The sequence below is a fragment of the Cervus canadensis genome, chromosome 17, assembly GCF_019320065.1.
Source record: "Cervus canadensis isolate Bull #8, Minnesota chromosome 17, ASM1932006v1, whole genome shotgun sequence".
Taxonomy (NCBI): Eukaryota; Metazoa; Chordata; class Mammalia; order Artiodactyla; family Cervidae; genus Cervus; species Cervus canadensis.
In genome coordinates, this window is record NC_057402.1 from 13,445,567 (window position 1) to 13,470,321 (window position 24,755).

Below are 24,755 nucleotides of genomic sequence, written 5' to 3' on the forward strand. Positions count from 1 at the left end.
GGCTCCCCAGTCCTTCACTATCTCCCAGAGTTTGCTCAAGTTCACGTCCCTGGAAATACCGTGGTATAAGTCCAAGTGTGAATGGCTGCCCTTCTGCTCTCCCTGCCCGCCAGCCCCCTGCCCCGGGGAGATGGGCGTTAGGCCTGGCGGGCTGACTCAGGAGCAGCGATGCCCTGTGGCCCGTGGCGCTCATGCTCTTTCGTGGGGGGGCCGGGGGGGCCCTGGCTTCCCAGCCTGCCTCTCCCCGCCCTCACAGGTCCCGGCAGGCTGCCACCTGCCGTGGGTGGCTCCCAGGCACACTTGGCCCCACCTGCTCCCACGTGTCCCCTGGGAGTGAGCGAGCTGGTGCGGCAGCACTGGCAGCTAGCGGGTGAGGGGCTGCCAAGGGTGGCGCCCGCCCCGGCCCTGCCTGGCCTGAGTGGTGGGTGGAGCGTTGGGGGGCACAGCCGCGGCCCAGACACATGCTCCCAGCCCAGCTGCTTGCTGGGACCGGGGCGGGGGGTGGGGAACGGCCACGCCTCTCCCACTGAGCTCTGTGGGCGTGCCCGGGGCAGAAGGTGCCAGGATGCCAGCCTAGAGCCCCCAGCTGGCGAGGGTGCAGGGGAGCAGTTTGGGGCCCACGACCTGGGGTTGGTGACTTCGCGGGTGTCCCCACCCTTGCTGTGATCCCGCACTCTATGCTCTGGCTGTTGTGAGCCACACACCCTCCCTTGCCTGCCCATTGCCAAAAAGGTTGACTTTTGCACGAGGCCCAAAGAAAGGAACTCTGCAGCTTCATGATCTCTCGCCACCATAAAAATAGGGTTCTTTGCGTCACCCCCAAGCACAGATGCTGCTGCTCTGCCGGGAAGAGAGGACAGGGCGGCCCTGAGGCACTCCAGGCACTGAAGTGTGAGAACAGGACCACCCCTGCCTCCCTGGCCTGCCTAATCCCCTAAATCCTTCTTGGTTGCGTGCGTGCTAAGTCGCTTCAGTCGTGTCTGATTCTGTGCAACTGTAGCCCGCCAGGCTCCTTCATCCATGGGATTCTTCAGACCTGAATGCTGGAGTGGGTTGCTGTGCCCTCCTCCAGGAGATCTTCCCAACCCAGGGATGGAACCCGTGTCTCTCCATCTCCTGCACTGGCAGGCAGGTCACCCCCCACCCCCTGCCAACCAAAACCCTGCAGCCTGGCCCTCAAGAGACACTTTGGAATAGAAGTGAGCCTCTTGAGGCAGTGGGAGGAGCCAGAGGGTGGACCTGAGGAATCCTGGCTTTCTAGACTCAGATGGGGCCCTGCACCCTTGTGATGTTCCTCTCCTGTCCTCAGTGTCTGTATTCTGCAGATAATCTGTAAGGCTCTTCTGGTTTTAAAATGCTGATTCTTGCACCTTCTGCTGTTGGCTGGGATGGTACGGGTCCAACTTGGCACCCGCCCCCCCTGCCACTGCACCTGTGGCTGCTGGTGGCCTGCCCACAGACATTCAGGCCTGGAGCCCAGCGTTAGCTGCTGGTGGCCAGGCTTGAATCTGCCTTGTAATACGGTTCCTGGGACACCGTCTGTGGGCAGAAGTTCTTCTCGGAAGAGTTGAATGCGGTGCCTGCCTGTGCTCCTGGGGCTGCCCCTACCACTTTCCTTGGTGCAGGGACTCGGAACAGGCGCTTCCTAGCATCAGATAAGTCCACCCACAGAGCAACACAATGGGAAGGTGGCAGGCGTTCTCAGGGACACTTGAGGTGTCCTCCAATCCCGTCCCTGTGGGTTTTCCCGGGTTCTTCAGGGATGTGTGGGCACTTGCCTGTTTTCAGAGTTGGCAGCCCAGAGTTAGTAACTGTAGCGAGGTGCTGAGTCTCTGTGCCAGCCTCCGTCTAAAGGAGCCAGACATCTTTTAGAGATGATCCTCTTCCTTTTATAGATGGTGTGGCTCAGAGAGGGCCTGCGACTTGCCTGAGGTCACACAGCAAGTAGCTTTGCCCTCACTTGGTGGTGTTTGCATTTCCGGGTGCTCCCTCCCACAGGAGGTGCTCCCTCCTCCTGGGTCAGCTCAAAGGAAATATTTGTTTTCCTTTCTGAGAACAAAGGCTGGGCTTGGTTCATTTCTGTGAACACAGCCACGAGGACCGGCAGTTGCCAAGTGTTCAGGCGTGGGGGTTTCTGACAGTCTGGGACCCGCAGGCGGGCCGGGTTGGTGGCCTTCAGTCGCTGAGTCCTGAGATGCAGTGTTGGCCTCATTAGGGGAGCCGGTGCTCCTGGGCTTGTGTAGACCCGAGCTGGTTTCAAGCCCCGGGGACCCCGGGATTAATTGAAATGAGGTGGAACAGATGGATTGAGTCTATCAACAGCTTTACGTGACAGCCTCTTAACATAAAAGCACTTCATTACCCACTCCTTCCGCCGGGGCTCCCTGCCTGAGTCGGAGGGAATGTGGCCGAAACGGGAGTCCCCCAACCCCGTCCAGATGGAATCACAGGCACGTGGCCGGCGGCCCGCCTCTGAACAGGCGGCCGGGGATAATTCATCAGGCTTGTGTCTCTGCACAGTAGCTAAATTTACAGGATTGTTCTCCTGGCTGTAACGTCACCAAAAGTGGGCAGTGCCGTGGAGGTTGGGGGTCAGGTCCCTGTTGCTATCAGATGAGGTGACGTCATGGGAATCTTGATTGGTTGGGGACGGGGTCGGCAGGCTGTCGCTATGGAAGGTATGAGACAAACATCACCCTAGAATCGCCCCAGTTTGGGGTCTCAGGGAAAGCTCACCAGCCCAGAGGGCCCGGCTTGGCCATTGCTCTGCTTCCTGCCGTTAAACTGCATTACAGCATGTGCCATGGTTCTTTCCAATTGAAAATTCTGGTAATTCTTGTCATGGTCCCCTCACGTGATGTGAGGAGGAGGTAGGTTCGGGGAGAGGGGACCTTCCCCTGTGTTTGGGTATGTATGTGTTTGCCATCCAGGTTGTCAGGCAGTTTTTGTTTGGGCCAGCATGCTATTGAAGGGTGTTCAGGAACCCCTCTTGGCCCCATCAAAGGGGCAGCTTTGGAGGAGCGCTAATTGATGGCAGGAGCATAAACCCTCACGATGTGTGCACAGGCTCCCTGGAATACTAGTCCTGACTTCCCGGGTCTCTCCATGGGGCGCCCTGTGAGCACCTCAGCCTTTCGGGATCCCAGAGGTGCCTCACCTGCATGAACCTTAGCCGTGTGGTTTCTGGAAGAGTTAGGGCTCTGGGCTTTGCAGTCTCGCCTCCTCTCTTGGGGCCCTGGAATAGATGCTGGGGTCATTGCATACGTGTGCTGCCTTTCCTGTCTGAGTCACTTCTTTTGTTTAGGAATTTTATTATGTTTTAATTTTTTAAATAAATTTTATTTTTGGCTGTGCTGGGTCTTTGCTTCATGGGCTGTTCTCTAGTTGGGCAAACGGGGGGTACTCTCTTGTTGAGCACAGGCTCTAGGCGCGTGAGCTTCAGTCGTTGCAGCACATGGGCTCAGTAGTTGTGGCTCACAGGCTCAGTAGTTCTGGCGAGTGGGCTTAGTTGCTCTGAGGTGTGTAGGGTCTCTGGACCAGGGTTCAGACCCACATCTCTGACATTGGCAAGCGGATTCTTTTCCGCTGAGCCACTGAGGAAGCCCTGTTGAGGAATTTTAAATTCCCCTTGCTTTTCTTCACTTGCTCATAAAACTGTCACATTTGGGATTTTACCATTGGAAAGCCTGATATATTCAAACCGGCATTACAAATTCACTGTGAGGTGTTTGTAACTTTGGTTTTCATCTACAGGCATGTTAAATGTGGGATCTTCAGACACGTGGTGGCTGATTTTGCCAGGTAAAATACTTGAAGGCATACGAAGCAACTTAACAGGGGACTAAAGTAACTCGTAGAAGTGAAGCAAAGTAGTTGGTTTTCAGGACTCGGTCCCTTTGTTCATGTGAGAAAGAGAAGACACCACTTCCAAAAAAGAGATTTTAAAAAGAATGAAACCAAGCACTTTGCCATGAGTTGAGTCAGTCTCATTTTGTCAGCGGTCACTTAGCTGCTGCCTCTTTGCTGTCTCTGCATGGGAGGAGCTGACTGATGAGGCAAAATGTGAAAGTGTTACAGGCGTGGGCAGGTGAAGCATTAAGAGTCAAGGGGAAAGGCAGTCATGTGTGACTAAAGGCATCAAGGCTGGCTTCCTGGAGGAGGTGGCATTTTCACTGAGCTTTGGAGGATGGATAGAGTTCTGATCTGGTGGCAACTGGGGCTGGCATGGTGTGAGGCAGAAATAGCGCCCAGTGGAAAATGTACAGTATGCACAGAACAGTGTAACCAATGGCTTGACTCGCTGGCCACACATGGTAGCTAATACATTTCCTGGCTCCCACCTTTACCTGTGGAACTCCTAAGCATTCTGCACAGCCTTGCTCACAAGGGCCCACCTCTGGGAAGTTTGCAGTGTACCTGGTACTGTGCTGGGTGACTGGTCAGGACACAGCAAGGTGCTCTGTGTGTGGTTTTGACTCTCTGAACCCAAGACTTAAGGTCTGCTCTGTGTGTGTGTGTGTGTGCGCGTGCACACGCGTGCTGGATGTATACTCAAAGCAGCCACCACTCGTGTTTCTGATTCTTAGTATTGGATAGGTCTTTGTGTTTCTCTGGCTGTGTGGAAGGCACATTTTGCTGTCTGGACCATCCTGGTCTCCTTGGAAACCATGAGCATCATCTTTTTCCTGGATGCCTCTCCTGGAGTGTTTGTCTTAACTTCTCTGGGATCTCTCTCTTATTGGCTCTGCATTAACGGCTCCTTTTCAAACCCTCATGGAGGGTCATTCCATGGACCTAAACTCATGACATTTAGCAGCATTTGTTTCTCCTTCCTGACAAAATGTCAGACTGTAAAATTGTTTCATTTGGCAAGAGAAAAAGATTTCTTTCTTTCTTCATGAAATCATTGTTCTTGATCCAGTAGTCCCAGTGTTTGCAGTGGAAACTGAAGATAACCTTTGCCGCAGATATGGAAAGTGTTTGCACCCGGCAACTTTTCTGGGACCTTTTTGTTTTTCCACCAGCGGAGAAAGTGACCTTTCTATTTGAGCATGCACAGAGGTTGGCAGGAGCTGTGGCAGCATTTTAAGCCTTTTCAGTGAGGCCCCTACATTGCCGCAGGTGGTGGGTGAACGTCTCTGGGATCCTTGAGCCTCTGTTTTCCAGGGGCTGATGCTCTCGGAGCTGATCCTCCACCCCACCCTTCCCTTCCCACAGGGCTTCCTGCCTCTGGCATCAGCACAGGCACCAGAGATGCAAGCCAGCCTCCGCCATCATCCCTGGGTTCCTCTGGCTCATGTCTCTTCCCAGCTGATGGCGGCTTTGTACTTCCTGATGGGGGATGGTGGGGTACTGTTTGATTTGGAGTGGGTGATTTTTAAGAAACCAATAATCCGCATCACTTTTCATGCTGCATTGTGAATTGTCTCAGGAGAAAAGATAATTTTTTTTAATGGATCTGTCATGTTCACAGTTCCATAACTGATAAAGAGATACTGCTGATCATACATTCTTTGTGGGAAGCCATGCCACGGGGTTAAAATGATTTAAGGTGATAGAACCACATTTGTAGAACCTTTTTTTTTTAATTTATTTTTGGTTGTGCTGGGTCTTCATTGCTGCGCCTGCTTTCTCTAGTTGCAGATCTTGGGCTCTATATTCTTCGTTTCGGTGCACGGGCTTCGTGTCGCAGCGGCTTCTCTTGCTGCGGAGCCCAGGCTGTGGGCACTCGGGCTTTAATAGTTGCGAGTCGTGGTGCATGGGCTTAGTTGCTCCGTGGCATGTGGGATCTTCCCAGACCGGGGATCAAACCCCCGCCCCCTGCATTGGCAGGTGGATTCTTATCCACTGTGCCACCAGGGGATTCCCAGAATCTTGTCAAAATGTTGGGAAAACTTGCTCTTGTCCTGACCACTCTAATAGAGTTCTGTCATTTTGGTATATTTTTCTTTGAGGATTTCTTCCCTTTGGCATATCTTTAATTTTCTGCACCCAGTTAGGTATTCTTTTATTCATTTAAGCATTTTCTGCCATCTTCCCAACAAGGGTAGTGACTGTATCGTCCATTACCCAACCACTCCCCTATGTCCGTTTGTGGCATAATTATTGAAGTGTGGCTCCCTCATCACACACCCTGCCGTACTTGGGGGTGAAGCTTTGATGGGAGTGTTATAGAGCTTCTGTTTACTATTCTGCTGTTGACAGTTTTATGGCAGACAGCTTACTAAGAGTTTGGGGATATACACACTTATTCTCAGAGGTGAGTCGAGGGGGTAATTTTGTGGGGTGGGGAGCTGAGCTGAGTCCTCCTGTTCCAAACCAAGGGAGGGTTAGGGTTAGGAGGCACAGGCTCATTTTTTGAGGGCTTCCAAGACATTCGTCTGCCATGACTGAGTGGGTGCACTATTTATAAGTTCTGGATAGAGACTGGCTAGAAAGGAATTAGGAGGCCTGACCCCACAGGGACCTACTGGAGGCTGCTGAGTGACACGCTGAAAGTGAGCTTCACCGAACACCAACTCCGGGAGCCACAGGTCACCTTGGGCCCGAGGGACAGACCAGGTAGACTGAGGCATCCAGGCCTACCCTGGGGTCCCTCCGAGCCCCTGCTGTGCTGCCCCCAGCCTCTGCCTCCCCCCCCCACCTCTTCCAGAGTCCCCCTTATCCAGAGGGCAGTGACAGAGCCCCATCTTGTTATCCTAAGACTTAGCGCTGACATCCGTAAAGTGCAGGTATTCAGGAAACTGCAAAGCTCCCTTGGGAGGAGTAAGGTTTGAGTAAGTTTGGGAGGGATGACAAATTTGTAACTTGAAGCGCTGGCCCATGTGAAGGCTGGTGACAGGACGGATCTCGAGGGCTCGGGTGACCCCTGGAGCCAGCCTGGAACGGCAGCCTGGGCCCTGTGTTGGGAGCAGTGCTGACTAGTGGGGTCAAGCATTTGGCATCGTAGGCGCAAGTGTTTGGCATTATGGGCTTGAGGCGTTTGGCATCGTGGGCTCAGTGGAGCTATGAGCCCGGGTGCTGGTCTTGTTTGCTGTGGGGAGGCCAGGAGGTCCCACCGCCACCACAACCACTTGCGTAGCTGTGAGCACATCTGAGTTCTGTGCGCGCCAGGTGCCTCTGGAGTCTGCTGTCCCTCTCTTGTGTCATTCTTCCTGCCACTGGCAGAGCCCCGTCACCTGTGAAGCCTAGAGTGGGGCACCCTCTCCCGTGTTCTGGGTTTCCCCCCCTGGGTACATCTGTTCTTGTCCCAAGAGGATTCTTGGAGGAAGGGAGCGTCTTCCTTCCCCTCTGCTTCCTGGTTCTGAGAGCTTCTTTCCACCCGTGACCCGTGGGAGCCAGTGCCCTGGCCTCCGGACGGCCCCCTGTCACTCCCTGAGTCCCCCCGAGGTGGCCTCCAGAGAGTCCGGATCAGGAAGCTGGCAGTCTGAGGGCAGTCAGAGTCTCTGAGCTTATTGACACTGTGTGAAGCCAGATGCTGCCACTGCGACCCCCAGCTGGGGTGCCAGACGTTTCCTGGAGACTGTCCTGCTCAGTCGGTCCCTCCCCCAGGTGTCAGGCCTTGTTTGTGTCAGCACAGCCCTAGAAGGAACTTCCGAGTTGATCAGTTCAGTTCAGTCGCTCAGTCGTGTCCGACTGTTTTCGACCCCATGGACTGCAGCACACCAGGCTTCCCTGTCCATCATCAACTCCAGGAGGTCGCTCAAACTCATGTCCATTGAATCGGTGATGCCATCCAACTATCTCATCCTCTGTCGTCCCCTTCTCCTCTCGCCTTCAATCTTTCCAGCATCAGGGTATTTTCCAGTGAGTCGGTTCTTCGCATCAAGTGGCCAAAGTACTGGAGTTTTCAACTTCAGCGTCAGTCCTTCTAATGAATATTCAGGACTGATCTCCTTTAGGATGGACTGGTTGGATCTCCTTGCAGTCCAGGGCACTCTCAAGCGTCTTCTCCAACACCACAGTTCAAAACTATCAATTCCTCCTAAATTTTAGGTTTGCAGCCTGGATCAGGTCCAGTGGGCTCTTTCCCCTTTTATGTTACAAAGCCCTTTCTCGCCCCAGCCCCTTGCTGCTGAGAATCCAAGTGCCACCACCCTCCTCTGACCTACTTTCGTGACTTTTCTTTTCGTCTGTTTAAAGGGGTTAGCAACGAGGTCCTTCCAAGATGCAATTAGTGCACTTTCTCTTAGGAAAAGGGAAATCTGAGGTTTCCCCCACATTTTATCCTAGCATCTCTGACCAAACCTAAAGGAGGTGCAGGGCAGAGAGGGGAGGGGTGTACAAAGTCTGTCTGGATCTCAGCGCTTAAATCCCCCTCGCCTGCACCCTCCGCGTTCACTGGCCCTAGCCCAGTTCTCTGCAGAGGGAGGGGGTCTCCACGATGGCTGCGCCCCAGGCCTGACTCTTCCCTCTCGCTGTCAGGGCACAGGAAGGATGGGGTGACATGAGAGGCCGCAAGGCTTATGTGTGCCCTCGCGCCTCATCGTGGCCTCAGGATGCGACAGCGGCCTTTGTTTCTGCCTTCGCAGAGGCCCAGGAGGCACCGGGAAGGCTTGTTGGCAAATTTGAGGACTGCTCAGGGCCCATCTCCATACTTGTCCACGCCTGCAGCCAGCGGGGGTGTGACCATCGCCCGCCCAGTGTCAGCTGCAGTCTCCACAGCGGCCTTCTGTTCTGAGTAGCGGGCGGGAGGGTCCAGTCGTCAGCAGCCTCCTCACGTCCCCACTAGATGAGGGCCTGGCCCGTCGCCCTGGAGGCCCCGCCACCCCGAGGAGACGCATTTGCTTAGCTCCCCTGTCTCCGGTGTTGTGGAGCATGACGGCCACTAGCCACGTGTGGCTGGCACGGCCTCCAGAATGTGGCTGGTGTGTAACAGAGGAAGTGAATTTTTCATGTACTTAGATTGAAAAACCGAGACTAGGTTCAGTTATTGGAAGAATGCTAAGTGTGTTTGGAACAACTTGGGTGTGTGAGTCTACTTATTCAGATCCTGTTTCCAATGACAATTTGGCATTCAGATTCCGATGTGCTGTGAGTGTAAACTACACAGTGGATTTCAAAGACTTAGTGTGAAAAAAAGTGTGAAATCATCTCTCTCGTGGTGTATGTTGATTCGGTGGTGAAGCAATAATATTTTGGAAATGTTGGTTTAATTAAGCTATATTATTTGTATGTTGTCATTTGTTTCTTTTACTTTTTTTAAATTGGGGGATAATAGCTTTACAGTATTGTGTTGGCCTCTGCCATATATCAACATCAATCAGCCTCAGGTATACGGAACATTCGAAATGAACGTTTCCCATGTATTTCTGCTAGACAGTTCTCACCATGGTACTCAAACCTCCAAGGCTATTTTTGCTGGAATACGATTAATGGTCCTTTGAGGGGAACAGTTAAGATCTTAGGGGTATTTTGGGCCACAGGATTAAATCTTAGGAGACCCATGAGGCTTTGAAAAGAACACATCAATAAAACATTGTTCATGAAACATTACTTCCTAACTGTGCAAGTGATACATATTGTGGGAAAATTAGAAAGCCCAGATTAGATAAAATTAAACATCCAGTTTTAGAAGGAGAATACATGGTTTTCCCAGCAGTATTTTCCAGCAGTCTTTTGCTTGGGTTATTATTAGCATAATAATTCAGCTTTACATTATTGTGGAGACCTTCAAGATGATTTCACATTCTGTATCTGCTTCATAACAAACTGTGGAAAATTCTTGAAGAGATGGGAATACCAGACCACCAGACCTGCCTCCTGAGAAACCTGTGTGTAGATCAAGATGCAACAGTTAGAACCGAACATGGAACAACAGACTGGTTCCAAATCAGAAAAGGAGTATGTCTAGGCTGTATATTGTCACCCTGTTTATTTAACTTATATGCAGAGTACATCATGAAGGATGCCAGGCTGCATGAAGCTCAAGCTGAAATCAAGATTGCCAGGAGAAATATCAGTAACTTCAGATATGCAGATGACACCAGCCTAATGGCAGAAAGTGAAGGGGAACTAAAAAGCCTCTTGATGAAGGTGAAAGAGGACAGTGAAAAAGCTGCCTTAAAACTCAGCATTCAAAAAACTAAGATCACAGCATCTGGTCCCATCACTTCATGGCAAATAGATGGGGAAACAATGGAAACAGTGACAGACTTTGATTTTTTGGGCTCCAAAATCACTGCAGATGGTGACTGCAGCCATGAAATTAGAAGACGCTTGCTCCTTGGAAGAAAAGACAACTTATTAAAAAGCAGAGACATCACTTTGCCAACAAAGGTCCATTTAGTCAAAGCTGTGGTTTATCCAGTAGTCAAGTATGGATGTGAGAGTTGGACCATAAAAAAGGCTGAGTGCCAAACAATGGATGTTTTTGAACTGTGGTGTTGGAGAAGACTCTTGAGAGTCCCTTGGATAGCAGGGAGATCAAACCAGCCAATTCTAAAGAAAATCAGTCCTAAATATTCTTTGGAAGGACTGATGTTGAAGCCAAAGCTCCAATACTTTGGCCACTTGATACGAAGAGCCGACTCAGAAAAGACACTGATGCTGGGAAAGATTGAAGGCAGAAGAAGGGGCTGACAGAGGATGAGATGGTTGGATGGCATCATCAACTCAATGGACATGAGTTTGAGCAAACTCTAGGAAATATTGAAGGACAGGAAAGCCTGGGGTGTGGCAGTCCATGGGGTCAAAGAGTCGGACACGACTGAGCAACTGAACAACAAAAAATTTCCTTTATAAATGTGCACCCTCTTCAAGCATTCTGATAATAGGGCTGGTGCTCCAGACACTTGCACCACAGCAGAGCAGAAACCAGCGAAGACTCCAGAAGGGAATGTAGTTGGTTGACAGTGATAACAAGGAAATCTTCTAGAAGCTGGGCTGAGCACTTCAGTTTAGCATTGAGACCAGATAGGGACTGCATGACATTGCTAGCAATGTTATTGTTTATTGAATGTCCCCAAGTTAAAGTGACTTAGTTTTGATGTGACTTAGCAGTTCTTGGCGGAGAAGGCAATGGCAACCCACTCCAGTACCCTTGCCTGGAAAATCCCAGGGGCGGAGGAGCCTGGTAGGCTGCAGTCCATGGGGTCACAAAGAGTCGGACACGACTGAAGCGACTTAGCAGCAGCAGCAGCAGTTCTTGGTGGTTTAATCCCTAAGTCGGTCTGACTCTTGGCAATGCAATGGACTGTATACTGAAGTGGGTTGCCATTTCCTTCTCCAGGGGATCTTCCCGATCCAGGAGTTGAACCGGGGATGTTGCATTACAGACAGATTCTTTACTGCCTGAGCCACCAGGGAAGCCGTGACAGAACAGCTGACGTGGCTGGGAGTCCTTCCTTTTGCTGGAAGTGGATTTATCTGATTTTCCTGGCTGTGTGTGTTTTGCCCGAGGGTGCTACTGCGGAATCCTTTGGTGAGCACATCCAGTTGAGAAACTGCGTTGACTTTTCCCAGCCCTGAAGGAAGGCTGAGGCTGTTACACAACTCAGACTCTGCCCAGCACTGAGACTTGGCTTGAGAAAACACTGGCCGTCTCGGATGCAGCGACATGCGACCTCAGATAGTAAAGAAAGATGTCCTCCAACACTGAGCACAGATGGGCCCGGAGTGTTTGGGAGTGGGGTACACCTCCTCAATTTCTTGTGTGGTGGGAGCCGTGGAAAGATAATAAGGAGGGTGGAGCAGATCATTTTGTACATTCTGCTGTCAAAAAACACACACTGAGTCTGAGAATTAAATTTTACCTGGGGCAGAATGAGGACTGCAGCCCAGGAGACAGCACCTCAGATAGCTCTGAGAAGCTGCTCCCAAGAGGCGGGGGGAGGTCAGTGTATACGTGATTTGGGTGAAGGGGGAGTACATGCAGTCAAGCACATATTTTTCCAGAAGGCTTCTGCTAGTCTGCTGAAGCGTTCTGCTAGTCATGAGGAACGGTTGTCACCATGAAGAATTTTTGTGCTTTTCTAGACATGGGGAGATACAAGAATTGGGCTCAGAAAATCAGCTCCTGAAAATACCTAATTATTTGAAGACCCGTCCTGCCAGTTTTTCCCCCAAGCACAGAGTGCCTCCCTTCTCCCTACCACCCCGAACGCCTTTCAGGGGGTGTTGGAAATCAGCGGCTGCAGCAGCGCAGGATTTAATCCTTGTAGAGGTCGATGGCAAGCGCCAGTCTGTAGCTGACACTGTGAAGGTGTCGGACTCTCCTGGCGAGCTTGCCAAGGCCGCCATTCCCATCTGAGGATTCAGAGAGCTCTGAGGTGATCAGCTGGGCCCTGCGGGATTAGCCGATTGTGTTCACTGTCCCCTTTTATTCATCAGCGCTGGTTGGCAGCGTCCTGAGTTCAGAGAGCCCTCACACCGTGCAGTAGTGACTGCTGGGAAAAAAGTTGTCTCTCAATGGAAACTTTTTTTTTAAGGTGTAAGTGGAGCTTTGTTGGTCAAGAGTTTCTATGGTGACCACTTTCGAAAGACCGAGAATATCACTGAATCCCTACTGCCTTGCTTGTCTTCTGTAGAATTAGATATTTTATCTTCTTGTGAGAAACAAGGCACATCTGGGCAGGGAAGACCAACCTGCCCAGAAATACTGCAAGAAATACCCTGGAAAATGTGAGCGGTGGGCCAGCACATTTGGAGGGGAACTTGTTAAAACCCGCACGACAGGGGCATGTCGATGGCTGGTGCCTGGGCCTTCTTTCAGGGGCCCTTGGCATGAGGGCAGGAGGCCGGGCATTTCCTGTCTGCCACGTCTCTGGAGGGGTGGGGGGGGGCTGCAGATTAGCTCTGACTTATCCCTCCCCTGGGGAAGGACTGCACGCTCCAGTCCATGGGGTCACAGAGAGTCAGACACGACTGAGTGACCGGACAACAGCAACAGAGAAGTCACTGCGGAAAAAAGAGAAGTCTCTTTATTTACAGCTTGTACCAAAGACCTGCTGAATGCCAGAGTCCTGAATTGTCAGCTTGTAAAGACTCGGTAACATCTCTCTTCATGTTTCAAAGTGAAAGTGAAAGTCACTCAGTCATGTGTAACTCTTTGCGACCCCATGGACTGACTATACAGTCCATGGAATTCTCTAGGCCAGAATACTGGAGTGGGTAGCCTTTCCCTCCTCCAGGGGATCTTCCCAACCCAGGGATCCAACCCAGGTCTCCCACATTGCAGGCAGATTCTTTACCAGCTGAGCCACAAGGGAAGCCCTTTTCATGTTTATTCTGCATTTTTTAATTGCACAAGCAAATCATACAATAAAAATAAAGACATCCTTTAAAAGAAACTCACTGCTAGTCCTACTAATATGGCATCTAATATATCTTCTTTTCCCCTAAAGTCTCTGTACACGTGCAGACCTAATTTTTGTTTAGTAATAATCAAGGCAGAAGCACAGTTAGCTGTTTTGACTTTTCATTTATTTATATCTTACATTTTCCTTCCTATTATATATGTATATGGTATTTTCATAGCAACGGTTTTCATAATGACTGCACACTCCTCCAGTGACTTGGTACACTATAATTTTCTTAATCAGTCTTTACTTTGTTTTCTGTTCTTAATGGTATCCTTTCCCCTTTGTTTCCATAGGAAGTTCTCCAGCAGCTGATCGTCATGAATTTGCCTAATGTCTTGATGATTGGCAAGGACCCGCTGTCTGGTGAGTGGAGGCAGCCCTTGCCCCCCGTGGAGCCTGGGCTGAGCCCTGGGCAGCTGTTGGAGGCAGTGCTCTGGCTGCCAGCCTGGAGCCAGCCCAGTGAAAACATGTGCTCATTTGGGTGTGATTGTAAACGGTGGGCTTACAACCCCAAGGCTTTACGCCAAGAGCACATTTCTTCCTTAAGAATATATCCTCACAACCCCTCAGATGGAGTTCCAAGGCAGGTGAGGCCACTGCTTCCTTGCTCTTCGGGTCTTAAGTAATATGGTGCCCCCCCACGCCCCAACTGCCCAGGGGTCTCTCCTCGTCCCATCATGGGGTGTGGTCCCTATTGACAAGAAAAAATCTTTGAAAGGGAAAATGTTAGTCGCTCAGTCATGTCTGACTCTTTTCGACCCCATGGAATGTAGCCCACCAGGCTCCTCTGTCCATTTGGGATTCACTGGGCAAGAACAGTGGAGTGGGTTGCCATGCCCATCTCCAGGGGATCTTCCCGACCCAGGGATCGAACCCAGGTATCCTGCCTTGAAGGCAGATCCTTCACCCTCTGAGCCACCTAGGAAAGAATCTTTGGAGGGAACTAATTCCCCGAGGGAATTATATATATATTATATATATAATATTAAATTCCTATATATTCCTATTATATATAATAGGAAGGATTCTGCTCGCATCCTGTGCTGGTTTATTTCCCCATGTACATTTCACTGGGACCACCTGTTCTTACATCTCCCGCTAGTCTCTGGGGCCCGAGTGGGTAAGGTCCTAAGTCCTAGTCTTGGACACTTGGTATGACTTTAAAAAACTGAAATGTCCTCCCGGACACCTTACAGAAAGCCAGAGCTTAGTTCCAGCCTGACAGTTAACACACTCTGTAAGTTAAACGGGGTGCTGACTCTCTTCCCCTCCACGGTCTTGTGCATTGACCTGCACCTGTGGCTCGTGGATGGAAACCTGTGGGCCCCAGGGACAGATGTGCCTGCTGGCTGGGACTCCCCTGGTTCTCGTGGAGACCTTGTGAGCCTCCTGGACTGGGTGTGGGGTCAGGCCATGCGGGAAGGATCCCACCATGAGAGGCTTTGGCAGGAGGAGCTGAAGCTTGCCTCTATGGGTACCTCCTTGCCCTGCTCTCACGGGAGCCTGACCATCCTCGCTCCTGTCCTCGTGAGCTCAGGTCGTCTGGCACGCAGAGGAGAGGTACACCTTGTAACCCGCCAAGGATGTTCCTCGTAGAGGAGCCCTGGCCCTGAGAGTGGCAGCAGCAGCTTCTGGGGGCACTGGGTCAAGGGAAGCTGAGCATGAAATCACTTTGCTCATGGGGAGGGGTCCTTCTTGGACCCCCACTCCCCTGTTCTCTGCGAGAGCCAAAGGAAAGGGTTTCTTTGATCTCCTGTTCGTCTCCAGTGCCACGGGCCCGTGAGCGTCACATTGGTTCTTCAGGATACACCCAGACCCACCTGGCAGCCCCTGGCAGTAACGCCCTTTTCTACTTGACGTGTTAGTAACAGGGAACCCTTGGTCTGCGCTCTCCCCGTCTCTGCCCTGGGGCCATTTGTTTTCTGGGTTTATTTCATGGTTCCCCCAGGTAGAAGGAAATGGCAGTCCACCCCAGTATTCTTTCCTGGAGAACCCCGTGGACAGAGGAGCCTGGCAGGTTACAGTCCAGGGGTCGCACTGAGGGTCTGCCTTGCTTAGCAGAAGTGTGCTGCTTTTCCTGCCTTACTTGGGGGACTGGTGTTAAGAGAGAGGTGCCCAGAGAAGTCGGTGGTTCGGGCGTAGTCCTGCCGTTCCTCCTGCTCTAGAGACAGCGCTGTCAGGTGAGGAGAGGAGAGCGGAGGAGCAGGAAAGAGGGCTCCTGCCTGAGCCCTCGGTGACCCACCGTGTGCTAGGCACCGGACGTGTGTTTAAAAGCGGAAGTGAAAATGTGCTCCTGGGGTGTGGCCGTGCCGTTGCATTTATAGATGAGAGAACGGCAGCCCACAGGGTTGAAATGACAAGCCCTCAGCCACTTAACCCATGAGCAGAGGGGAGTTTGAGTGGGAGTTTGTTCCACCTAAACCCTGGGCCTGAGCTCTGGTCCATATCACACATGAACAAGTGTCAGGCAGTTGCCAGTGCCTAACCATTTTGACCTACAAAAAATGACAGTGACGCGTGAGTTAATGTGGTGGCTCAGATGGTAAAAAATCTGCCTGCAATGCAGGAGACCCGGGTTTGGTCCCTGGGTCGGGAAGATCCCCTGGAGAAGGGAATGGCAACCCACTTGCCTGGAGAATCCCCATGGACAGAGGAGCCTGGTGGGCTACAGTGCATGGGGTTGCAAAGAGTTGGACACGATTGAGTGACTAACGTTTATGAGTCAGTCTAGTGCTAAACACGTCTTCCTCCCCCACCGTGTCACCCCATCACCCCATCATACTGCGTAGTTTGCCACCTTCCTGTGTTGGCCCCTCCCTTCCCACTGCTGTCTGGAATCCTGCCCTCAGGGGGGCCCCTTCTCCGCAAGGCACCTCTGCTCACCAGAACCGTGGCTCCAGCCCTGCCTTCAGAGCCTCTCTGTTCCAGTCTCTCTGAACCACACGGGGAGAGAGACTATCCATATGCAGGGAGCCCTGGTCCCACCTTGGGTCTGGCCATGAACAGAAACACCTGCAAAGATGTGGACACTGATTTTTAAATAGCTTTATTAAAGTATAATTTGCATACCATGAAATTAGCTTTTTTTTTTGGCCACACCACACAGCATGTGGGATCTTCCCCCACTGGGGATCGAACCTGTGCCCCCTGCATTGGGAGCATGAAATCTTAGTTACTGGACCGTCAGGGAAGTCCGAAATTCACCTATTTTAAGTACACAGTTTAGTGATTTTTTTTTCCCCATAAATTACAGAGTGGTGCAGTCTTCCTCACAATCCAGTTTGAGAACACTCTCGGGAAGCTGATTTTAAACTCAGTTTAAAATTTAAACGGATTTTAAACTCAGTCATGTCCGACTCTTTGCGACCCCATGGACTGTAGCCCACCAGGCTCCTCTGTCCATGGGGATTCTCCAGGCAATACTGGAGTGGGTTGCCATGCTCTCCTCCAGGGGATCTTCCTGACCCAGGAATAGAACCCAGGTCTCCTGCGTTGCAAGCGGATTCTTTACCATCTGAGCCACCAGGGAAGCCCTTTAAACCGACAGGTGAACGGAATGTCTCCGAGTCCCTAGGGCCGTATGGAATCAGTGTGTATCAGTCGAAGAGGTTCCGACCCCAGTTCAATGGAGAAGTTGTTAAGATGAGATGGGGGCCTCTGGGAAAGTTAAGGATGAGAATCCCCCCCGTGCGGCAATCTCAGAGGGCCCCCAGCAGGCAGGGCTGACTGATGGCGGCTTCTGCGGGCTTTGCTGAGAGCGGATGGGCCGCCTCCCCCGGAGAAGGCTGCAGGGATGAGAGCTGGGAGCACGCATGGGTAGGTTTTGACAGGAGTCTCAGGGGGACTCAGAGCAAGGAGGTTGGGAGGGGAGAGGCACCAGCAAGAAGACACAGACATGAGTGCCTGAGACACATTTGTGGAATGGTGTTTTCTGTTTTATTTATTTATTTTTTTTTTCCAGTAGACTTCATTTTATTTATTTATTTATTTTTTTTTAAATTTTTTATTAGTTGGAGGCTAATCACTTCACAACATTTCAGTGGGGTGTTTTCTGTTTTAAATTTTAAAAATAGGTGGGTGAAGCAATTGGGATTTCATTTAAAATAAAGAACAAAGTTTGTTTCTTTCTTGTGCGGTTGCCTAGAAGGGGGTGAATGGGGAGGCTTTTTTTTTTTTTTAACAAATTCTGTCACCCAGCTCAGGAGCACACCTGTGTTCTTTCTAGCTGATGCTGACACTGAACCATTATTTATAACATTTCAGTTTGGGGTTATTTTTTGTTTTTGGTAAATGCACCTCCGTGGAGAGACAGACAGATACACAGTGACACTGAATGATCCCAGAACACCAATCACTTGTCCCCCTTCCTCTGACCTAAAAAAGGGAGATGTCCCGACTCATACCATGAGATATTTCTGTATGTCTGTCATCCTGCACCCACCGGACAAGATGTTCTCTCTTTTCCTACCTCAGGTGGGATTCAGGGGCAGTTCAGTGAATATGAGAAAACACTTCATATATATTAAAATCTGTCCTCAGTGGCTGCCCTCCCGGCCTCCAGTCCCCCTTCTCTGCTTTCCTGTTTGTGCCTCGAATCATCTCTGGATTTCCTCTCTGACTGTGCGTGATTTTGCTACCATCTCCTTGGATATCTGTCCCTGGGGAAGCATCTTGTCTGGCGCCTCATTACTGTAGACCCCTCTTCTTGGAGCCTGGCCTGGGGTCCCATAGGACCCTGCTGTAGCCTTCTCACATTCATACACGGGTGCATAGCAGAAGAGCCTTCCCCGGCGGCTGGGCCGAGTGCAGACTGCCGGGACTGGTGTTGCAGGGTGTCTTTTGTCTTGTTTCCAGGTGGCCATGTCTGATCCTTCTGTCCGACCCCACTCCCATCCCTCAGGCAGGTGCCCTGGCTCTACTTGCAACAGAGCCGTGCATTTCTCTTCTCCTGCCCCACTGCCCTGGTTCTAGCGGCCACCATCCTTCTTCTGGCTAGCACCTGGGTGGCCTTCTAACTGTTCCCTTGGCCTGGAATGCTTTTCCCAGATATTAACAGGAATCACTTCAGTTCAGTCGCTCAGTTGTGTCCCACTCTTTGCAACCCCATGGACTGCAGCACACCAGGCCTCCCTGTCCATCACCAACTCCTAGAGCTTACTCAAATTCACGTATATTGAGTTGGTGATGCCATCCAATCATCTCATCCTCTGTCGTCCCCTTCCCCTCCCGCCTTCAATCTTTCGCAGCATCAGGATCTTTTCCAGTGAGTCAGTTCTTTGCATCAGATGGCCAAAGTATTGGAGTTTCAGCTTCAGCACCAGTTTTTCCAATGAATATTCAGGACTGATGTCCTTTAGGATGGACTGGTTGGATCTTCTTGCAGTCCAAGGGACTCTCAAGAGTCTTCTCCAACACCACAGTTCAAAAGCATCAATTCTTCGGTACTCAGCTTTCCTTATGGTCCAACCCTCACATCCATATGTGATACTGGAAGAAGGAATAGATCCTTCAAGTCATTGCTCGAGCGTCACCTTCTTGGTGCACCCCATCCTCATGACCTCCCTGTGTGTAGCTGTATCCTCCTCCTCCCTTGGGACTTCCAGTCCTCCCCTCCTGCTTTGCCTTCTTTTCTTTCATAACATTTATCACCCTCCACAATGCTCTCTCATTTACTTATTTTTCCCTGTCTGCTGCATTGCTTGTTTTTTTCCCCCATTGCTTGTTTTTCCCCCTCTAGGATGTAATCTGTCATGAAGGCAGGAATCCCAGGGGATTTGTTGTTGTTGCCAATGTCTTGTGTGGTTTGGGGTTTTTTTGTGTTTTTTTTTGTAATAGTGTTTATTGATTGATTGATTGGCTCTGCCATGTCTTAGTTGTGGCACGTGGGATCTTCGATCTTTGTTCAGCGTGCAAAAATCTCAGCCACTGGGCCGCCAGGGAAGTCCCCACCAGTGTCTTCTAAGTATCTAAGAGCAGTGCCTGGCACGTAGTAGCTGCTGAATAAATAGAGCTTAAGTGCTGGAAACGGGCTTTATCTAGTCTGTCCTGTCCCCACTTTGTTCTTCCATCAAGCTAGTGCTCCTTACAGATGTTAGTCACGTGCTCCCACAGATAAAACTATTAAGTGTCAGCGGTCAGGGTCAAGTGAGAGTCGACCTCTGCTTCACACCACGTGTGCGGCTGCCCTAGGCTGGTGATGCTGCCCTGGAAGCTGCTCGCACCCTTGCCTGGCTGGCTATGCCTCCATGAAACATATTAACCTGGTTTATTGAAGAGTGTTTTCTACATGAGAACCAAGGGATCCCAGTGTCTGCAGCATCTGTAAAGTGCTTGCCCGAGCACCAAGCCCTGATTTCTCTGCAGCCAGGCTTGTCACCATGCCACGCACATGAAAAAGACTAGATTGGTCTGACAAGAAGCCAGGGTGTTAGCAAATTAATTTCTGCGATGAATCATAGAGCAGTCATGCTGGAAGAGGGCACTGTGTTGTCTTCCAAGGTTTGTATCCAAGCGCAGTAGTGGGTTTCAGACTTGTGAATTTGCCGATTGCTCCCAAGCTGTTTAGACTGGAAAGGTGGGAGCCGTGTAGGTACAGAAACCCAGCCCAGAGAGGGGAGGGAACTCATTCAGGGGCACACAGCATGGCGGTCCTGTAGGTAAGAGATGCAGAGATGTGTGTATCACCATAAGTCATGCAAATGGTTATATGTGACCTGCCATCGTCTATTATTCTCCCTGGAGTTTCTCAAGTTCTAAATGCAAGGCAAGATTCCTGGGTCCCTGGAGGTGCTGACCCTGTGCTTACACCTTACGGGGTCCTGTCTGTGAATATGGCTGGGATCTTGGAGGATAGCCTTGGGGATTCTGTTCTTTGCTGTTCAGTGATCTGGTCCTTGTCCTCAGTCTTTTCGCTGTCACCACGGTGACAGAAGGGGCGTCCAGGGACAGGGGAAGCCCCTTGAAGAGTCAGGGAGTCTTTGCCCACCGATGCTGTGAACATCCTTCCTTCACAGCTTGTGTAGGCCTCTGGTCTCCTGCTGCTCCAGCTGAAGGAACCAGAAGGTCGATTTCTGACCCTCCCAGATAGAAGATGAGAACACCCTTGCTTCCTTCCTCCTCTGAGTGGCACCCCTGGGCCAGAGGCTCAGAGGAGCTCAGCCCAAGCCAGCCTCAAGCTCTCCCTGTAAAACGCCCACTGTGGGTCCAGGGGCCATGGAGATGAACAGGCTGTGTCTGCTCATGGAGCCCCCAGTCTGTGTTGGGGCAAGAGGGGAGGAAGATGGGGTCCATCACTAGCCTGCTCCAGGGCGAGAAGCTGTGTGAGTGTGCTTCCCACAGAATGCAAGGCGGGTAATGAATTCTTCCCTGGGCAGATCAGGAAGGCTTCCTGGAGGAGGCGGTATGTGGCAGGGCCTCAAGGAACTCTCAACAGACCAGCAGAGGGCGAGTGTCCAGGTGGGCCGAGCTTGGGGGAGGGGGAATGTGCCGGCAGTCCCAGGAGGAGCAGCGAGCCCAGGGCGCAGGGAGGAAGTGTTCTGTCACGGCTGAAGTTTAGGTTTCAAAGGCCAGCGGAAACGGAACTCCTGAGACTCCTTGGAATTTAATATTTAACCCTCTCAGTGTTTACTTGCTTGCTTGTCAAGGACGTCCTTGAAGTGCTTCTCGGATCCCATAGAAACCTTCCCTCAAGGCACAGCTCCGCCTTTGATGACAAGCTGGAACCTCCGAGGGCCGGTGGGCCAGCGGGCTGGCTCCCCTCCAGCCCTAGGACAGGGAGAGGGCTCCAGGTCTGGTTGATCATGAGCCTGGTTGATCATGAGCCTGGTTGATCTCCTGCCTCCGAGATTGTTCTTTGAGAAAGCAGGCAGCGGTCTTCCCTTCCTGGCCACTATCCTGGGCCCTGTGTCCCCCCGCCCACCCCGCCCCCAGCGCCCTACTTGCCAAGCAACATAGGGGAGTCAAGGGTCTGCCCTTAGAGGCTAATGAGCGATGCAGTTCTTGTGTTCTTTCTCCCAAACTTGGGCTGGTTTTTTTAGTTCTCTGGAATTCTTACCCCAGGTGTGTATTTTTATGTTTGCATTTGCAAAAACCTTAGGTCCTTTAGGATTTCCCAGGGGGCGCTAGTGGTAAAGACCCCACCTACCAATGCAGGAGATGTGAGACAGGTTCGATCCCTGGGTTGGGAAGATCCTCTGGAGGAGAGCATGGCTACCCACTCCAGTGTTCTTGCCTGGAGAATCCCATGGACAGAGGAGCCTGGGGGGCTACAGTCCATGGGGTCATAGAGAGTCGGACACGACTGAGTGACTTGACGCATGCACATAGGTCCTTCAGATGAGGAGGGAAGAAGTTAGTAAAAGTTCATCTCTCGGGCCTTGATCCTGTTCGTGTTTCCCATTCATTCTTAAAGGAACAGGTTCAGAAAAGTGCCCATGCACCAGTTCATGTGGCGTGGCTCGCAGCCTGCTCCTTCAGCTCTCTGCTGCCCCGCTGGACTCAGAAATGAGTCTCTGGTCCATCCAGAGCGAGGGGGCTGCTGGGCGCTGGAGCCGAGAGCCAGCACTTGGCTCTTCCAGGAACGTGAAGCGCTTGAGTAACGCTACCAAGCCCAGTGAGCATTCAGGCACGGCTGGATGCCGGCCTTTGGAGCAGCCGCGGGGCCTGCCTGGAAACCGGACTTTGTTTGGTCGCCTCCTAGCGATGGGCCGTACACAGAGAGGGACTCCCGGCTGCGAGAGCGGGCATGGCGTCCGCCGGGTCTGCTCTCGGTGGCCCTGGCCGTCCAAGGAGGAGGGATGAGCTGTTATTTGTCAAAGGTCTCTGTGTTCCCCCATGATGTTTGGGCTTTGCGTTTTCCGCCTGGCGCGTGGCGGGGGGACCCTTTCTCTGATCGCCTCCTGCCTCTGCCATCGCCTCACCTCCAGCCAGTGCAGACCCACTGCCTTCCTGGGGTTCATTCTCCCTTTCTGATCCTCAGTTGTTTGGTGCTGGGAAATGAATTAGCTCTCAGCTTCTGTGCCCCGGGCAGGCTGGGCTCGGGAGTCATTTCTGGCGGCGCTGGTCTGAGGGGCTTGATGCGGCTGTTTCAGATTGTCTCTGTGACCAGGGAACGGCTGCCGTGAGTCACCCGCGCAGAGGTTCTCGTTACCTGCACGAGGTGGTGGGGGGATCCCTGCGGATGGGGGCAGACTTGGGCTGGGGGTGCAGGAGAGACGGGGGGACAAGGGGGGGTGCACTCTGGAGCACCCCTGCACTATTTCACGTGGATGTGCAACTCGGTGCCTGCAGAGTCCACCTGTGATAAACATTTGTTGAATGACTAATTAAATAAATGGGGGAGTGCCTGATGGGTGTCACAAGTGTAACGTTCCAGGTGTAAGAGATCTTGGTGAGGGTTTTGCAGGACTCGCCCTCCGGGCTGTGAGGCGATGTGTAGAGGTGCCCTCTCCTCCTATCCCGTGACCCAGGGCAGGTATTAATGGAGGGTCCCCATGTGCCCATACTGTTCCTTATGGAACCCAAGGTAACCTTGTTAAAATAATAACAGGTCTTCTCAGTGTAAGCAGAGCCCCCAGTAGGGCCCACAGAGCTGTGCCCGTGTGGGGGAGTCTTGAGATGTCATTATTACCTTGAGGAGAAGCAGGGTCATGTTCAGTGCAGTGCTATTATCAAATCAACGAGGCAGCCCCCATAATCATCCATATGAAATGACTGGTTTTAAACTCAGAAACCAGGGAAAGCACAGTGAGTGGTTCATTCCAGCACATAAGTTAGGAGAGAATAGAATGTAAAAATATTAAGAAAAATGTGAAAAAAAAAAAAAGAAAAATGTATGTGTCTCCATCCCAACAAGAAATCAAATGGAAGCTGTGTTCTCTTTGTTCTTCTACCCAGACATGATGTTCACGGTTACCGGCAGTCCCTCAGTCAGCAGATCCTGGCTGAAATACCTGCCCCGTGGCACTGGGATCAGAAAGAAGCCAGAGGGAGCCCCGCTCTGCTAGGAAATGCACAGAAATAGCAGCAGTTTTGGGGAGGGGGCGGTAGTGAGTTAGGAGCGAGCAGGTGGTGACCAAATCTCAGATCTGTGGCTCAGCCTGTCTGAGCCTCTTCTTGTTTGTAAAACGCAGATAATACCAGCCTTTGGGAATTGCTCTGGGGATTAAGCCAAATGATAGAGTGTTACATGAAAGGACTGGAATGGTCTGTAGGGGCAAGGGCACACAGGGAGGGCAGGATTAACTCCAGGGGGTCAGTCCTTCCAGGTTGTGAGGGTTCAACGCTCAGACTCACGGACCCGGGGCCTCGTTGGTAGTGGGGTGGCTGCGTTCCTCTAACCCCTGTCTCTGTGGGCAAGTCACTGTGCCTTCCAACCTCAGCAAGACAGTATGCAGTTTGCAGCAGGAAGAGCTTGCTCTTGGAAAGAGTTGTTTGCCTTCCTTTATCTAAATCCCTGTGTTCATACCCAGGTGATCACTGACACATAAGATTGGTTTTCCATATCCAGAGGATGTATGAACTTTCGAATGATGGCATCTTAGAGCATCAAAGACTGGCACCAAAAGGACCCTAGAAATTAGGTACCAGGCACAGGAGATGGGTTTCATTTCATGTGCCAATGTTTATTGATTGGCACTGGCTGTGTGAAGAGTGCTGTGTTCAGAAGGGTTCCGAGGCTTCCTTCCAGGCTCGGTAAAAACAAAAGTGTTGTGATTGACTAGTCATGTTTGCCGCAGATGTGAGATTAGAAAGTCAGGAAATTTTCCAACCTTGTTCTTATTCAGCCTCCACATTTTAAAGGTTGGTGTACTTTAATCGTCCCACTACATTTCTGTCCCCAGGTCCACCGTTATCCCATGTGCAGTATTAGTTTCCGTTCTGTTTTGGAAGCTGATGGCTGCACACATCTGTAGCTTTATTTATAGCTTAGGTCAGCCTACGTGCATTCCGTTTCTACTAAGAAAGGCTGGAGGGAGTTTCTCTGTGTCAGGACTCCAGGAAGCAGATAGTAAAGTTAAGATTTTTCGTAGACTCAGCTACTAGCCCAGCCTGTCCTGGGATTTCCCCTGGGTTTGTGGGTTGGTGCAGAGGGTGTCTGATGTGTTTGACCCTCCCCCCACCCATTGGCTGCTTATGACTCACTAGGTACAGAGGTCCATATTGTTTCCTACCCCACCTCCCATTTCTCATGAAAACCCACCCCCAACTTAAGACCAAAGCATTTATAACTTGACAAGTACCGTGTTCTCTTACATCTAGGCCTTTACATATGCTGTTCCCTGAAAAGCCCCCCCATACCTACCTCTCTTCTTCCTGGGGTCTCAGCTCAGAAGTCATTTCCTTTTGGAAGCCCTCGGAAGCAACTTTGGAAGTTGCTAAGTTGTGTCCAGCTGTTTGCAACCCCATGGACTGTAGGACGCCAGGCGTCCCTGTCCTTCACTGTCTCCCAGAGTT

At 51.4% G+C, this 24,755-nt stretch overlaps 1 protein-coding gene across 4 annotated transcripts in view; it reads left to right on the forward strand.

The window, feature by feature from the left end:
* The window catches only part of CCDC88C (coiled-coil domain containing 88C), a 142,047-nt gene that overhangs the window by 48,900 nt on the left and 68,392 nt on the right, over positions 1-24,755 (forward strand). For all 4 annotated transcript variants that reach the window (XM_043489549.1, XM_043489550.1, XM_043489552.1 and 1 more), the window contains exon 4: positions 13,595-13,664. In XM_043489549.1, coding sequence (XP_043345484.1) covers positions 13,595-13,664 — 70 coding nt within the window. The remainder of the gene's footprint in view (positions 1-13,594; positions 13,665-24,755) is intronic.